The sequence below is a fragment of the Talpa occidentalis genome, unplaced genomic scaffold, assembly GCF_014898055.3.
Source record: "Talpa occidentalis isolate TD23 unplaced genomic scaffold, MPIMG_talOcc4v2.1 talOcc4.16, whole genome shotgun sequence".
Lineage (NCBI taxonomy): Eukaryota > Metazoa > Chordata > Mammalia > Eulipotyphla > Talpidae > Talpa > Talpa occidentalis.
The window spans coordinates 34,522,771-34,541,294 of record NW_023601653.1 but is presented as its reverse complement, the minus strand read 5'-3'; the positions used below and the strand labels follow the sequence as shown (position 1 = coordinate 34,541,294).

At 37.3% G+C, this 18,524-nt stretch overlaps 1 protein-coding gene across 1 annotated transcript in view; it reads right to left on the bottom strand.

Moving 5' to 3' along the window:
- Nucleotides 1–18,524, bottom strand: part of PTPRR (protein tyrosine phosphatase receptor type R) — a 245,899-nt gene that overhangs the window by 122,242 nt on the left and 105,133 nt on the right. Inside the window, exons 4-6 of the mRNA XM_054696760.1 lie at nucleotides 11,416–11,529; nucleotides 8,609–8,764; nucleotides 699–809 (exon numbers count right to left, since the gene is read on the bottom strand). Of these exons, the coding sequence (XP_054552735.1) occupies nucleotides 699–809; nucleotides 8,609–8,764; nucleotides 11,416–11,529 (381 nt within the window). The remainder of the gene's footprint in view (nucleotides 1–698; nucleotides 810–8,608; nucleotides 8,765–11,415; nucleotides 11,530–18,524) is intronic.

Here is an 18,524-nt window from a genome sequence, read left to right as displayed (position 1 = left end):
GGTAAATGTTAACTCATTCAATACCAATTAGCATTGCCTAGGTTAGTTGGTTTAGGCTTATTTGGGGTTCTATTTTATATTAAAATATGCTTTTACAGATACACATTTATAATTTAGTAATTTACAGTGTATACTTGTTATATTATTCATGCACCTAAAAAATTAGTTGGCAGTGGGTTGCTTAGTCTTTGAGATTATGATCATCTCCTTTCATGCCTGGAATTTCACAGAATCCTTTCAAGGGCCATTAAAATTGAAGCTAAGAACTACTCTTTAAGGAGTAAGCTAACCTCTAAGACATAGTTCTTTTAAAATTTTTTCCTGAGTTCCACAAAGACAACAAAGAAGAAGAAATAAAGTCAGTCCAAAGTGTGCCCAGGACACTGTGCTAACCCAGAGGGCTTCAGTGAGTGACCTTGGGGAGTCACCTTCTAAAGCTTCAGTCTTAGGGTTGATCAAGTTACTAAAAGCCTCGGTTACTAAAAGCCTGCCTTATTCTGCAGGTCAGAAACCATAGTTCCATAGATTTCCCTTTAACTCTCACTCTGCTGTCAGACATGAACTATTCCTATTCTAACAGGATCATAACCTTGCTTTCTGCTCCGGGTCTTTTGAACATTCTTTTGAATGGGAACGTAGCCAAAAACACTAAGCAGTGGGATCAGCAAAGGATTAAATATATAAAGAAGCAAACTTACCATTAAACACGTTACTATAATAACAAAGATGCTGAGAAAAATGACAACAGCATAAAATCCTTCTTTGCTCCAGATTTTGTCCGCTTCATGCTGTCCTTGTAAAACATTTTTCTTTAAAAGCAAAACAGAAAGTCCGATGTTAAATGAGAGCTTGAGGAGACTGGCGTTCTTATCAGACACTAAACATATTTTTAGCTTTATTCCATTCTGTGTAGTGGAACACACCTACATCCCCTGCTGCCAGAGCTGCTTCTCAAACTGATCTAAGGCAGCGGACTGCCGTCCTCAGACATTAGGAGATTATTTTATCTCCCACACAGGAGCAAGCCTGCTCAGCCTGGCATCGTGGGTCCCAGATTTCCTGACTGTCCCTCATAGTCGCTCCTGGAAACTACCTGGTTCATAGGTAAGAGAGTTCTGTTTCTTTCTGTGTTGAGGAAATTGTTTCAGAAGCTTTCTTCCTCGGTTTTAATCCCCTCCCACAACACCAACACCCTGGTTTCCGTGCTGTAATTTTACTCTTAACTTTTAAAGAAAAGTGAAACAGGTGCAAACAAAATCTCACAATTCATTACTGAACAGAGTGACAATGTCAGGGCCACTTCCTCTTTCCCTTTTTGATCAAACCTTAAAAAAAAAACAAAACAAAAAACAACTGACTACTTTGTCAAAATCTGATCATACTGTCCCAACCACATAAACTGTTAGGATATTATATTTTATTTAAAGCAGCAGGGAACACCAAAAAAGTCAAGGATTATTTGAAACTCAAAGGTGAAGTAAAGAGTTTCAATTATTCTTATTTGTTTGCTCACTTTTTGGGGGGTGGAAGGATGGAGAAGAAGCATGAATAAGATGTGAATGGGTTTTGCAATTCTATTTTAAACATTCTTTTTTTTTTTTTTAAAGGCACATGGGCTGTAGTGTGGTAACATACACCTGAGGCGGTGGGCTCCTATATTTCCGAATCATATACAGAGTTATAAACCAATGTTAATGTAGTAAAAAATATATATAATAAAGAAAATAAAAAGAACACATCTACTAAAGTCAAGTTTTAGAATGCAATTAAGTTTTATACTTCTGTGAAATTTATAGATTACAGTAAAAGATACTTAAACTTGAAACTAAATGTTCCACAATTAGGAAATTTTATAAACTCTAAATCAAGTCAGATGCTCAACTCATGTAAAATTCCATTTTGTCGAGGGCTGCCTTTTCCTTGTTTTATATAGAGTACCTGTCTATCTTTGGCTATTGTCTCCAATGACTAAGAAAGCCTTAAACAACAAGATATTGAATGATGAAAAGTCACATAGAGAGAAGCCATGGAAAATGGGGGATAATTTTTGGCATGCCAGCAGATGAGTTCCCACAGCTTAATGTGTCCACCGGTGTGATCCTGGCTTAAAGTACATCAAGCAGAAATGCCACCTAATGTGATCCTCATCAGTCCACAGAATGTTGAGAAATGACAAATCTTAATTGTCTCAATAAAATAGAAGAAAATAAAATAAAATGAAAAGCCTTAGGCAAAACATATCCTTGTGGGTATCAAAAGTTTGAAATCATTGTTAATTATTTTTCAACTAATTTGAAAACTAAAATCCATTCAATGTTTGTAAATCAGACAAAAAAGAAATATTTGCCTTGAAAAAAATTTTATGACAACTTTCATCCTGGAACTCAAATGAGTCTTAGTGGGGAGTTGATCAAGATGGAACAGAAAGGACCTTTGAGTTCAGTTGTGATTACAAACTCACTTGAGGGAGACTTGTGCTAGACATTAGTTGAGTTTCTATTTCCTTCATTTGTAAACAGTTGATGTGCTCACTATAATATTTTGCCTAATTTCTAGGACATAGAGAAATTCAAAGATACTATAAATGATTTAGAGATGTATCTTAAAGATATGTAAATTGTTAGTAGATGGAGATCGTGAAAATACTTGATGAAATGATTAGAAACCAATTACACCCTTGGAAAGATATCTTGGGTTCAAGTAACAGCTTGTCCTTTACTCTTTTACCTTGGTGAGATCATATTGTATCCCAATGTCTCTATAAACATGGCTAATAGACAAGAAAACTTCTGTGGAAATCAAGTATAAATATGGAAATGAGGGTTTTTTTTTTTTTGCAAGGCAACTTAATAGCATTTATTGCTTGCTATAAAAGCAAACTAGTTAAGCCTTCAAGTAGGAAGCATAAACTTGTCAAATTTAAGTATGAAGATCTAAGCTTTAGTTCCTGTACAATTTGGATAAAAAGCGGTGGTTCTGTGGGTGGAAAGAGATTTTGTGACTCTAACCTGATTTTTGGTTCATTCTTTTTTCCTGCTATAGTTCTACACCTCCTGGAATATCAGCATGTTCCTTTCTGCTTAAGACAAATCTGCTTTGTTTTCTTTTTTAACCAAAGCAGTGATGATGGAAGAATTAACTACCCTCCCCACCCCAAACCCCCAGTTAGAAAGACACATGTTTTGAACTCCTAGAACTTAGTCACTGCACTTTCTTGGTAAATAGATTTCCTTCTGAGTCATGCTATTCCTGCTGAGCACTACTATATTTGTACAGAGATCTTAAAGACTTGATAAGGGCAGGGTAATAAATGGAAAAGTTTGGAGTCCAGATCCCACAAATAAAAAAATTATAATTCAAAGGAATCTCCAATCCAACCCTTGCATAAGGTCAATCTATGCCATTTATATTTTGTCAGGGAGCTGAGGGTTCAATAAATCAGAGGTTCATTTACTGGGTGAACCCAAAACCTCTGTATCTGCCATCTTTATAGCTTATTTCATAGAGAGCTACATCACTTTGCCCTTTAACCTGGTTGCAGTGAAGGAAGTTGCTGGACATTGTTTCATTTGGGGCATTTCCTGCATTGATAACAATGGCTATTTCATATACAGTTTAATCATTTGATGCACCGAACACTCTATTTTTCTTGTTCTTCTATCTTTAGATATTTGTGTTTATTTTATTTATTTATTTTAAATCATATATTTTTAAAGTTTTATTTATTTATACATACAAGAGTTGGGTAGAGGCCAGAGATGCAGGGGGTGAGAGGATTCACCAGAGACAGGGGGGAACAGAACAGGCAGATTGACCAAATTACACTGCTGAGGGGAGCAGTGGGTGAGTCAGGAAAGGTCTGCTGCACCATGTGGGTTGCTCCCTGGCTGGCCGGGGATCAAACTGGTCCTGCAGAGGCTGCAGATTGCTTCATAGAGCGGTGCTTAACCCCTTGAGCCACCAGGGAGGCCCTTAAATCATATTTTTTGAGGTAAAGTTCATTTACATCTTTGGGAGGTGATAGGCTCAAACCCCCACAAATGCATTATTTTTATACCATGCTCAACACCGGTGCCTCAATTATCCTCCACCATGCTCCATTGGGTCCCCCCATCCCTCACTCTCACCCCACCACTGCTTGTTCTTTTTTTTAAACCAATTCTGATCCCCAGTAATGGGAGAGATTTCAAATGCTAAGAGAGATGATACAGACTTTGGAAGACATCTCTTGAGGAGAGATAAAGCAAAAAGAATAAGGCTGAAGTGGAAATTTTATAAATTGGCTAATTGACTGACTTAGGCAGATAAATGAAATCTATATTACAACAACTTGATAGTGTTACGTAGATGCTACCTTCCCCTCTATTATATGCCAGGGAGCAATTTGGTCTGAATGGCCTGACATATGTTAATCCTAGCTTGGCTGCACTACACAGCCGGGTCTGGAATTTAGACAGAGAGTGAATGCTTCTACTGTACAGGAACATCACTGAACTAGAGGATTATGATTTATATTTATTTGCTATGGCAAATATTCTATAAAAGTAACAGATGGCACATTAGTTTGTATTTAAAGAAGGTAGCTTCCTCCTTTGAAATAGAAGATCTGTGAAACTGGAGTAACTTGCAATTGAACCACCACAGCGAAATTCTAACTCCTGTTTTCAATATCAATGCAGAACTTATTATTTTAATAGATTTTTAATGAACTTTATAAAAACATTTAAAAATAGAAACTAAAATAATGCACTTAATTTTATTTCCCTAAGATTTGACTTATTAGGCAAGAAGAAGTCTAGTTTTATCTTTACGAGAATCTTAAAATAATATTTTAGTGCTTACAACATTCTAGGCACCACATAAAAATATGTAAAAGGAATAATATCTTCTCTCCCAAGAAACTTAGATTAGGAAGGGAAACAGGAAATAAAAAGAGTAATTCTCTATTTTGTAGTTTTCTTTGTTTCCCAAGAGTCATTTATGTCTAAAGAAAAATCAAGCAAATAAGGAAATGGTAACAACAAAAACACATCTTTTCCTGAAAGTAATTAAAAGCTTAAGAATAGATGCTCAGAGACATCATTCATAATATTCTGTAATTCCTGTGAAGGGTGAAAAACAAGATTGCAATATTCCATTTTTCTGTTGCTAAATATGCTACGATAGCAGAGCTATAATTTTGGGACAGAAATGTGAAAGAATCAGTTGAGTCATAAGATGTTATTAAACATTACCCACAAAGATGAATAAGTAAATGGGGAAACTCATAGAATACCATTAACCAACTTGAAACAACTATCAACAAATCTTATGCAGTGTCCCTGCCCCTGTGTGTCCTGAAGACCATCATGCGGGCCCTTGCTCGTGGCAGCCAGCTTTCTCCTGTCTCTGCACTTAGAGCTTCTGGTCAGAGAGGACACCTGGCACATTCTAGAGTGCCTGAACAAAAGGCTCAAACAATCCATGTGTCCTTGATGAAATACACCTTATAGCCAATTAAAACACTTTCTAATCTCCTACAATGTAAAATATCCTGATTTCTAGATGTCCACAATTTAAGAAAATAGCACATGTTGACCAGCAGGTCCCCTTTCATAATCCAAGTACACTAGAGGCTGTGGCTAGTGGGCTAATAGTTGGTGACAGGCTGTCAGGTAAGCTCCCTCCATTTATCAGGCTGGGGTGTGCTGGAGGACACCCCAATACCTGATTTTAACTAGTCTTTTTGTATGGTGTGCTTCTCTTTGTATGGTTCACAAATGAGTCACTGAGCTGCTATATCACTAACGCTTTCATGGTATTTAAACTCAGAATAAAGCAACAGGGAGAAATGCTTAATTTATTCACTGAAAGCTTACAGGAAGCAGAATAATTTAATCTGGTGGGTTTTTTTTTTTTTTTCCAATTTAAGGAAGAATTGTCCTGAACAAGACTATCTGTAAAGAGACTGAACTGTAAGAATGGGGTTTGGTTTGATACATGTCCAAAAGGAAGCCCATTTTGGAGTCACATGCGGGTATGAAATGGGTCTGGATATTTAATATCATGCTGATCCTTTGCTCTGGCCTTCTGAAGCATGAGGTGGCCACTTCTTCCTCGAAGCTCCTGTGACACTACTGAAGGAGGAAGTAAGGAAACAGTATAGGCAGTCAGTTAGGAACAGGGTGCCCCAAGAATGCAAGACTATATATCAGTCTGATTGGAGAACAATCACAGGCCAGGAAGCTACTCCTTCCCCCACCCCAGTGAACACTGGAATGTCCAGAATACCAAAACAGTAACACAACACTAAAGCAATGGGCCAAAGTTAGTTTCAGAAAGGTAGGTCAGGTAATGTGGGCAAACTCAGTGGACCTTGGTAGGCTAGGAGATTCCCATGGGCCCAGTCAATGGGGATCATCAAGAGATACAATGTGGACACCACCCAATGGCCACTTCTTGCCCACTATACCCGTGTAAGCACCTATTTCTCATCACTTCCTGGGCTATCCACTTGGGACCTCTCTCCACTTGGAGAGCTTTCCTGTCCTTCCTCTTGTCTATCAATTGGCTACCCATTTGGGACCCTCCTCCACTTAGAGAACTTTTCTGTCATCTTCCTATCTATCAATAAATCTCTTGCATTTCTGTAACTTTGATCTCAACATTGAATTCTTTTTTCACTGAAGGCAAGAACTGAGAAAGAGCCTACCTGGGGCTCTCGGGCTCTGGACTTGCTCCCTCAAACCCTGATTCACTATGAGGTAACTTTATCAATGTCCTGTGTTCCCATCATCAGCTGAAAGTTTTTAAATTTTCTTTTATTAATTTGTTTGTTATTTCATTTACTTTTCTGACATTTCTGCATGGCTATCTGTGTGCCCATTGTATACCAGGCACCTGAATGAAGGCACTGAGGACACAGATAAAATGGATGGCACATTCTCTGAAGAGGTCTACAGTACACAGATGAACTTGAAGCCCAATGAGAACACAAAAGCAATGAGCTCCCATGACCCTGGAGGTGCAAGGGGAGGATTTGCTCTATTGAAGACTGACCTTGCAACATAAGAGGTACATGAATGGACCAACACATGCAAAATCAAGGCAGGAAGAAACAGTATGAGCTGCCATGGTCTCCATTAAGTCTAGAATTGCTGAAGCATAAATGGGGAGAGTGTTACCCAGCAATTATAAAGTCCAGCACACTAAATATCCTGTACCATATTAAGAAATCCAGACATGATTGTGCAGCATTTAGGAAAGCAGAGAAAAATCCTGAAATTAGGAGTGCATAGTCAGATTTGCTTTTAGAAAAATCAGATCTGGTGGCAAGAGAGAAAACTCTGTGTGTGTGTGTGTGTGTGTGTGTGTGTGTGTGTGTGACTGAGTGTGGGGAGCAGGAAGGAGAACAAATCAAAATGCAGGATGACCAATCAGAGGTGTGTTCATGGTTCAGTGACATACCTTTTCATTCTGCCAATCCATCTTGCATTTGAATTATATTTGTTCAGTGCCCACATTCTATGAGGATTTCTGCATATATTTTTTAAATTTAATGCATATTTTAAGTCTATAAGGTGAGGACTATCCTTACTATTAATTTTTTTTACGACACCCATTTTGGATGTGGAAAAACTGAGGCTCAGAGAAATGGAGGCTCTACGCAGTCAGACATAATCTCACAGATAAATCATCTGCCTAAGGATACACACACATCTTAAGTGCTGGCTTTAAGATTCACACTCAGTCTTGTACCCAAGTTTTTTATACCATACCTGTGATATTTGCTGACATAAGAGGCAGTATACTTTGCCACAAAGGAGAACAGAGTAGGAATCATGACATCTAGATTTAAATGTTGCTTTATACCTCTCTTGCTTTGTCACCTTAACAAAGTCACTTAATTTCTATGCCTTTCTTACTATATCTATAAAATGTTCACATGTTTTTTTCAAGGTCTAGTTCTAAGTAAATTTAATGACATATGTTTAGAATGATGAGTATTCTAGCAAATTTGGTAGAGTGGGATGGAGTCAAAGTCAAAGAGGGACAGAATTCACTCAAGGAGTGAGGGTGGTGGAGGTGGGGGTGAAACTTAAAAAATGTCAAATTTGTAAAATATAAACATATGAAGAAAATATTGACAGTTCTTAAAATGGGTCCCTTAACAAAAGGAGAAAAAAAAACACATTTCAAATAAATTCCAAGTTTGTGGAAAAAGGTGACTATCTGGTGACCATTTCGGCAGTTAAGTCAATGAGGGATGCACCTGTTAAAGAAGGAAGACTTGAGGGTATTTCTTGGACACTGCAGTTTCAAGTAATCTACTGACAAATATATCTAAATGGCATTCTCCCAACTAATTTCCTGGGTAAGTTAAAAAAATTACAATGCCATAAAGTCTTAGAGAAAAAAGCGTTAAAAAGTGGAACTTTGATGTGGAAATGAATTTCCTGAAGGAATAAACACATAATGTGAAGATCAGAGAATTCTGACCCTCAGGGGAGAGTTTTATTATCAAATAACACGCAGTAAACAGCTTTCATCTCAACCCCTCTTGGGGCTGGGTCACCAACATTGCTAACTGTGCAAATGTCTAAATGAAGTCATCCATGCAACGACATACCTCAGGAGAGACTTCTGTAATTCCGAATTGGGATAAACTTTGATGCAAAACATTGAAGTTAAGTGAACGCAACACCTCCTCAGCCGGCAGGGCATCAGGAATGCCTGCTTTTCGGTTGATGGGAGACACAAATAGCTCGATGCTGTTCTTCTTTTCCTAGTCAGAGCATATCATATCATTTGTATCTGTTAATAGACGCTTTACACAATTTGGGAAATGTTTTTACTTTTGTTCTGCAAATATTAAATGAAGTCAGAATCCTACAACCCCATAGGGCATTTTCCTGACCACACTTATTATTCTCGTGTACACTTAATCCTAGCAGTCCAAAACCTGATATCTTCAAATGGCATTTTTTCAGGTAATGGACACCTCAATATTTGAAATTTTATATTTAGTGATGCTAGTTTATTTTATATTCCATATTGTAACTGATGAAGTATATTATTTAGATGTTTCCTGAGTAGCTATGTTTAAAGAAACATTTCACATTAAGTAAATTCAGTAAAACTTGATGTTATACTATAATTATTAGACATCATTGCTCCATATTTTTTTATAAGCTCTACTAATGTGAATGTGAGACTAACTATGGTTAGATGAGCTTTGAATTTGCTTCCTTGATTCTGTTCTGAACCTTAAATATGTCATACTTCAAAAGTCTATCTTTTGGCAGAAAGACATATGTTGTATAGTAATATGATACTTTCCTATTATTAATTTATTCACTGAATTGGAGCCAGGGGATTTCTTGCCATAAGTAGTTGAAAACAAAAAAATCAAATAGCACACAAAAATGATATTGTCATTCACAGATCTTTTTTATAGCTTATACAATGCACTTAGAGAAAGGAGTTATTGTTAATATTTCCTTTTTAATACACAGAGTTCTCTCTTGCTAGAAAATTTTCTTTCAATACAATTTATCAGAAGTTCAGTCAGGTATAAAATGGAGTATCATTGTACTCCCAGCCACCCAGAAAAAATGCTTCCGTATATGCAGGGAACACCAGACAATGACTAAGAATAGCATGCTACTAATGGGAGATGTATTTATAATAACCAAAATAGTTTCTGATTAATGACCACAGGAGTAGAAACAGAATAGTTGTTTTGTGTCTGTCAGGCACCTCTGTACATTGTCTGTTATCTCATTTAATGCTCAAAACACCCTCAGGGCAGAGGCATTCTGGTTATCTCCATTTTGCAAATGAAGAAACAAAGTGTCTTGCTCAAGGTTACATAGCTGGGATGTGGCTAAGCTGGAAAGTGAGTTTGCTTCTGTCTATCTCCAAGGCACACACTCTTAATCACCTCGCTTTGCTGCCACAGGTATTAGAGCTCCACTTATTATAAGTGACCTTAGAAACAGATGTGTATAAATGCTACTAACATTCTTCAAAGATATGCACATCTCCCCTGGGACTGGCAAATCCCTCTCTTATCCCTGCAAAATGCTATTATGTACATTAAATTTATACACAAAAAAGATATCCACATATATATAAAATAAGGTCTAGGTCTAACACATCTGTAATATCTAAGTATTCTCACTTGAGTAATGTAGTAATGTAACTGGATATAAATAATCTATTTTACTCTTTCAAGATATTGGGGAATCTATCTTTCCTTTTCTATGGTACTGAGTTTAAAACTGCTTCTTAATAAAGCTTATTTAGTCCTGGAAATATTTGACTCCTGGAATAAAACTTATTTTGGGGAATGATATAACTTACTAACCTACCACATGCAGAAAAATGAAAGAAACAAATCTCTAAACCAAAATATAAAGCAATTTTTCTCCATAGCTGGAAATGCAGCTGTTGAAGCAGTGGAAAGCTGTGCTCAAGCAGGAGCAGAAGCATTTAAGGCAAGAAAATGTGCAATCTTTGCTTGAGTTCCCATTGCATTGGAAATTAAGAACAATTTAAAACTAAGATAATTCCAAAGTCTTTTTCACAGGAACCCGAGGTAATTAGCTTTTTACAAAGACAAAATCATCTGATTTGAATTTGCCTTTCTTTACTTTAGCTCACACCCACCTTCAAGTGGAGGTGGGAACATACCATTGGGTGACATCAAGATTCCCAAACACTGAGGAAAGGCGGGAAAGAGAGGATGTGGGTGATTGATAGACGGGCCTCAAGTGGACCCTCTACAATAGATCCTTTGGGTTTACCTCATCTTCACCCCACACATCCATCTAGTTTTCTCTAGGCTTGTCAGGACTGTCTACTCTTATTTTCCATTTGGATTGCTGTCCAAGGATTAATGTTCATTTCTGTTATTTTCTTAAAATCTTCTGCCTTGGACATTCAGAATCCGTCATCCTACTGATTTGGTTTTATTGGGTTTTAATAAATACCGTCTGGAGGCAGTGCCTTAACTGATCCAGAGGGTTTTTCTTTTAGGCAAAATATTTTGGGAATACTGTTAGGTTAGTGAGAAAAGTATTTTAGACCCCTCTGTCCATACCTACCAGCATAGCTAGATTGAACAATGAGAGGGTTGACAAACTTTTTCTGTGAAAGTCCAGGTAACAAATATTTCAGCCTTCAGGAGAGCTAAACATCTGTTGCACCCCTCAACTCTGTAGTTCTAGCATGAAATCAACAATGGACAATAGGTAAGCAAGTGGGTGTGGCTTATTGTGATAAAACTTTCTTTACAAAAACAAGTGGCATGCCAACTTCGGCTCATGGATCATAGAACTACCGCATGGGTGTTCTTTATTATTGCTCTATTATTGAGCCCTTCAATCAAGATCAAAGTTTGTACTCTGGGAATGTGACATGTAGGCATCTTACAATGAGGCGATTGATGTGCACTTGCTGGGGTAAGAGTCCTAAAGCTGCTGCCACTCCTTGGCGGAATATCTGAAGCAAAGTTATATTCAGCTTATTTACTTCCATTTGCAGTGTCTGAAAAATAAAAGAAAAAAAGTTCAAATTATGGTAAGTCTTTGGGTTAGGGCATTCAACTCCTGACTGACGACTGGTCACTACAATGGTAACTTTGATAACTTTACTCTCATGGTATTTTATCGCATTTTTAATGGAGATACAATCATAGGGACATTTTATGTGAGCTTTTAAATGGTGTCAGTTAAAAAGAAGGCACATTGCATAATAATACAGTCTGTCTAGCTTTAATCAATAACTCAAACAAAAGAACAATTGATAAAGAATTTCATTGAAATGTTTGCTGGCTTATTTTGCTCTAGCTCAAATCTAGATCACAGAATAGAATATGCTGTCAAGTGTATTTCAATAATCCAATCTGAAGGGCATCTATAGTTTGCATTCACATCCAGTCATAGAAAAAGACACTATGTAAGTTTTGTAGTGCCAGACTTGGCAGTTGTTTTTTTTTTTAATAATGATTTGCTCCCAGTGAAAAACAAAAGAAAGATGTGCAAAAATATAGCATTAATTTAAGTCATTGGTGTCATTATTCCATTTAACCCATAGACTAGTTAAAACCCAAGTATTTTCAAAAATGCACCTTCATCATTTGAGATAGATACTTTGCAAGGTGGGGAAACCAAACCTTTATATGTTTCTTACATTTTTATAATGCTTTAGTCACTAACTTGACCATAGTAGGTTATCAATAACAATTGAATGTCAGCAATATCATCTGTTTCATCAAATAAGACACACTTCTGTGGATATACTTCTTTGATAAAGAGGTTGACTTACAAGTGTAATCTATACTAGTGTAAGAACTCTCGCAGGTCTTTCTCCCTGTTTGCTCCAAAAGGAAAATAATACTGCTTCAAGAATTTATAGACTTTAGACTTTTTGTAATACATAAAGTTGTTATGAAATAAATGACTGATGATTCAACCAAATGGTCAATGTTACAGGAATCAGAGGAAGCTAGAGAGGTCAACAGAGGTTTAATGGTTGCCAGTCAAATTGGCCAACCCAGATGAAGCTCCCAACAGCTTTTACATTTTCAGATCTTTTAATATTTTCATGTGGGTAGAAGTCAGTAAGGCTTGGTTACCATAGGACCTGAAACTATACTTCTTGTATAACAAAAACACACACACACACACACACACACACAAAAAAAAAAAAAAAAAAAAAAACAGAGAAAGAAATAAGATCTAGAGAAAGGCAGAACTCTTGAAAATCTCTACCTAACAGTACAACAATAAAGTATAACCTGTTTGTGGAGGGGAAAAGGAGAATGATGTTCAGGGTAGGAAGAAAACCTATATCAACATTGTCCCTAATTCATTTTTAATTAAATAAAAATCATCTAATGGCACACAACTTTTTGCTATCCTTTCCTAATGTCTAATAGTGATTTAGATATATAATAACATAACATACTACAGAAAGTAAGATTTGAGCTCAACCCTGAAGGATGAGAATTTGAAAATGAAGTGATGACAAAAACAATATACTTTTGAAAATTCTCTATGTCTCCACTAAAAAAACCCAAGAGGTTAGGAAAACTCAGTCCACCTGGTGGCTCTGAGGAAGAGAGGCCTTTCACCCAGCAGCTAGCTTTCAGTTCTGCAAGGCTGTGCAGCTGCTGGTGGCTGTGGACATTGTATTGGAGCCTGTTTATTCCCCTTCATTTGTAAGACCAAAGATAGGATTCTTGAGGGGGTATTGGAAACCCTGGTGAGGAGCCATTGGTTCAGTGACTGTTTATCAGGCAGGGTGAGCAGGCAGGCACTCTCTCTGATCCCTAGAGGCAGGTTTGAAGCCAACAGACTGCACTGGGAACCAAGAGCCAGGGGGTTAAGTACACGCCTGAGAACTCAGTCCCCAGAGCTGTGATTAACCCAAGGCCCGTCACTGTGGAAACAGTATTAAAGTCTATGTTCCTCAGATTGAAATGGTACATGGAGTGGAATGGGAACTCAAGATGAAAAATCACTCAAAAAGGCAATTTCGCAAGAAGATAAAAACTGTGCTTTTGAAACAGAAATTTAGACTACCTAACTAAAGCAAACAAGTGAGTTGAAGTGATTAGTTTAAATGGCCATCATCTAGTTCATTGCCTCAAAATTTGGATAATTTGCTTCAGTTCTCCGCTGGCCTGTGAAAAGCTGGGTTGATTCCCAGTGCTTGCATAATTCCTGACTATATATCATAAAATGGCAATGTTGAAATGCATGACAAACAGACAAATTTGTATTTGAGGATCTAATATGTGTCACACATTACATATAAGTGCAATTTGAGAAAAAGAAAAGATTCTAGACAATATGAGAATTTTATTTCAGAGGAAATAAAAGCCTATAACTCCCTGCAGTTTGAGGATTAGGCTACCTCCTTCCTTCTTGATAGATGCTCAAAACTCAGCTCCTTCTCATCCTATCATGTGAAATCATAGCAACTCTGATAGAACATGCATTTCCATGGCAATAACAACAGTGTCACACGTAAAGTTGCCATACAACTGAGCTAGATATATTTTAATTTCAATTTAAACCCATTTGGTTATTTCTATCATTTAAGCCTTTAATTTCAAAGACATCAAAATGCTTTTTCCAAATACAAGTAGCAAGCTACTTCACAGTAGTAAGTAATGCAATGCAGATAGAGCAACCAAGAACAAGTATTTACTGAAATTATAAATACATAAATATACAGAAAAAAATTAAACATTAAAAAATTCAAAGAGTTCAAATTCCATCTGTTCTTAAATGTATTGGGTCTCTGTCTTGTTAAAGATTCCTCTGCCAATTCTTTTTACCTGGGGCCTACGTGACTTCCTCCACTGCAAAGGAAGTACCACGAAGTCCTAAGACTTTCTTTGGTCACTAAACTTTCCTCAAAAGAAGTCAAAGCCTATGTGCATTATGCCTATGAGATATAAGTCAATCCGACAAAACAGATTAAAATGTAGCATTGAAATATAGGCACAAGCATTAAGTTTAAACTGTTAAGTATTGATTGACTTTCAGCTATTTATTTTTAAAGGATGGTTGAATTATTTTTGCCTGGGAGGTAGCAGATTTCTAAATCTTTCTCTCTTCTTGATGTCATTAGGTATCTCCTCATCATGGTCATCCCCATAGGAGTCAGGAGCACAGATGGCCCCAATAGGAAAAGGAAGATCAAATGGCCATCTCTAGACAGATGTCCTCAAAGTCCCCGAGGGAAGTCCAGTCTGAATTCCCAACAGCCACAAAAGAACTCAGCCTCCTTTAGAATAAAGCCTATCAGGAGGAATCTACTCACCTGTAAGGGAATGTCCCCTCAATGCTACTCTGGTTCTCTTAACTTATTCCTGGTAAAGAGTCTCCCCTTTTGGGCCAGAGATTGGATTAACAAGTGAACCCAGGAATGAAGAAGAAGTTTCTCTTTCATGTCTTTGAACAGAATACAAATCGCTGACCTATGGGAGATCTTTGGCATTCATTTTAAAATCTATTCTTTTTCAATGAGTTCTGCTTTGTTTTCTCTTAAAATTCTCTGATGACTTTCTATAGTATTTATTTATTTATTTATTTTAAAAGATTTATGCATGTGTGCAAGAACTGGGTCACATTGTATAATAATGTAGAGGGTGAGAGGATTCACCAGAGACAGAGTGGGGAACAGAAAAGGCCGACTGACTGAAATGCACTGCTGAGGGGAGCAGCGGGCAAGTCAGGAGGGATCTGCTGAGCCATGTGGGTAGCTCCCTGGCCAGGGATCGAACTTGTGCTGCAGTGGCTGTGGATAGCTTCATAGGTTGAATCTTAACCCCTGTGCCACCAAGGAGGTCCAACTTTCTAGCATATTTAGAATTTAATTCAACTCCATAAGCTTCCAAAGCCCTACTTTGTCTGACTCATTACTTCAGAACTTTACCCAGTACCCTTTTCTCAAGCCACTTGGTCTTTTTTTCAGATCTTTAAACATGCCTTGTTCATTTTACCTCATAGCCTTGGCATTTGCCAGGCCTTTCAGTTCTCAGTTTAAAAACCACCTCTCCAGAGAGGACTACCCCCCAGCCACTCGCTACTCTCTTTTTCTCACAACATCTATCACGTTCTGACTGTTAATTATTTATTTGCTTGTTGTATATCTCCCTTCACTAAGATGTGGATTCCATTGGTGTGTGACCTTGTTAGGCTGGTTTGCTGTTTTAGCCCCAGCTCTGGAGCTGTGTCTGGCACATAGGTATTTAATAAATCTTTGTAAAATGAAGGACTACATGAATCATCACAGTCACCATGTGTGTAGTAACTAGATGGAAGAATCTGGGCTCCCTGGTAGATGTAGAAAGGGTTACAAAATCAGGACTCTGATCTTGAGAAAGTTATATTTGGTTAGAGAGTAAAAGCGTTATTTGGCTAAAGAGTTCACCTGAATTGCTCAGTTATTCCAAAACACCCAGAAACAGTTTAACACAATTTATTTTTGACTTGTAATTAATATGTCTTGAGAGTTTGACGAGTACACCATTTATCATGGGGAAACAATAGAAGATTTTCTCATCAACTTTTTGAAACCTGCTTCTATTAGACAAAAACAATGCAATTATTCTAAGCATGCTGTATTGGTTATAAATGAACTCAGTGTTAGTTCTTGTGATTAATTTGATAGTTTTTTTTTTTAAGATTTATTTATTCATGCATACAAGAACTGGGGGTACAGGCCAGATGTGTGGGAGGGTGAGAGGATTCATCAGAGACAGAGCAGGGAACAGAACAGGCAGACTGACAAGGGCGAGACAGGAGAGGTCTGCTACGCCATGTGGGATTCTTGCCGGCCGGCCTGGATCTAACCGACGCTGCAGAGGCTGCGGACAGCTTCACAGTGCTGCGCTCAACCACCTGCACCACTAGGGGAAGCCCCATAATTTGATAGTTTTTTTTAAAGATTTATTTATTTATGCACACAAGCCTGGGTACAGGCCAGAGGTGCGGGGGTGTGTGTGTGAGAGGACTCACCAGAGACAGAGTGGGGAACAGAACAGGTAGATCGACTGAAATACATTGCTGAGGGGAGCAGCGGGCGAGTCAGGGAGGTGTGCTGCGCCATGTGGGTCACTTCCCTGGCCAGGGATCAAACTCGTGCTGCAGGGGCTGTGGATCGCTCCACAGGTTGCATCTTAACCCCCCTGTATCTTTCTAATTATAAAAATTAAATATATTCATGATAGAAGATTTAGAGTACAAAGAATTAGAAATAACTTTTGTTCATAGGAGCTTATCCTATCAGAGAAACTTCTGAGATGAGACGGTAGTATTTTTAGTGTCAGCTATTTTCTGATGCTTCGATAATGTCATATCATCTCACGTCATATGTATATGTGTATATATATTAATCATATCACATACGTCATACAAATATCCATTTTAATGTGATGCTATAACTATTACATTTCTATGACTTTCTTCTTTCCATGATGTTAGGAAGTAACATTTGTGCCTCAACCTTATTCTAATTCAGTCTGATGGTAACTCCAATCAAGTAATATTTCTGGATTCTTCCTCTCTTCACGCTCTCTAGTGGAGGGGCTATGAGCTCTATAACTGGTGCATTTGGAGTGATATATGGGTGCATGTGCAGATTTGTGCTTTCATTTTGGGGTTAGCTTACCTCTAAAGGACATGTACTGTGGTGGTTTTTGTTTGCTAGTGGTGAAATGAGTTATAAAGACTCTGTCTCTGCAAGGGCTGCTTACTGCTGCTGTGATTGGTGGGGAAACCTTCCCAAGGAGGGACAGTCTTAGAGGATATTGTAATCATGCTCCTAAATTGCATCTCCAACACTCCTGTCAGCAATAAGGTTGGCATTTTAGTCTCGAAAGGCCTGCTTCCTCTGTCTTTTCAGGCAGGGATGTGAGGGATGTTTATCTCTGCTACTCAGCCATTAACCCATGGCACTGTAAGGTAGCTATCACACCCATCCCCAATACCCCCCTCCCCAAAGGCAAATGGATTCTAAACCTTTTCTTGTTAGTCTTCACTTCATCATGGGTATCTCCAGCATAGAAAACAAAATAATACATTATTGCTGAGACAATATTAGCAATACCAAGAAAATGAGAAGTGGCCTGATTGGATTTCAAGTGTTTAGATTTATTGATTGTTATTATACTTATCAAGATAGAAATGAAGGAATCTGGGCCAGAGGAAAAATCAATGGTCAAAATAATTTGATTTTACCAAAAATGATGCACTTTCTAGAGAGAATTTATCTTTGAGGTTTAAAGACAAAATGTCACATTTTCAGAATCTAAGCTTCTATTTACTCCTTCCTAACCATGACGGTGAACACTCAGGCCAAATCCCAAATAGTATAGGAGACTCTTTGTAGATACTGAATTAAATTAAATTAATATTCACTGTCCTTTTCTTCTTTACTACTACACATTAAATGTTGCTATTGAGACAGAGTTAAACTTAGAGGTTTAGAATAGAAGTCCTGATTCTACTCCTTTGAAAAGCTTTTCATAACCTAGTTTTTTTCTTCATTTCATTACTCTCTCTTTTCTATTTTAATATTACCTCTTAATTAGTGTCCCCTTTCATATCCCCTAATAACATTATTATATAAAAAAGAAGCTCCTCTTTTGCCTTTTGAGACTTGTGAAATTTGGCAATTAAATAAATAAACTTTATTCATTGTTTTGAAAATTTAAGGTTCTATATAATTTGGAGTAAACCCTCATCCACATAGTAAGATATTTTTGAAAGTCATGAAATGGGGAAGGTCTTGACTTTTCTAAGTACAAATTCACTGGAGGAGTAAGTCTTCTGTGAATTACAAAAAAAAAAAAAAAATTAGACTCTGTAAACTTTTATTGTACTATCATTCCTATATTTTGTGATTTCATACCTACTTGTACTTAAAAATATTTTTATACAAGTTACATCTATGGATGAAATAGAAGAAAACAGAGGTTTGATACAAGTTCTTCAGACAGGAGAAAAATCACGATTTAACCACAA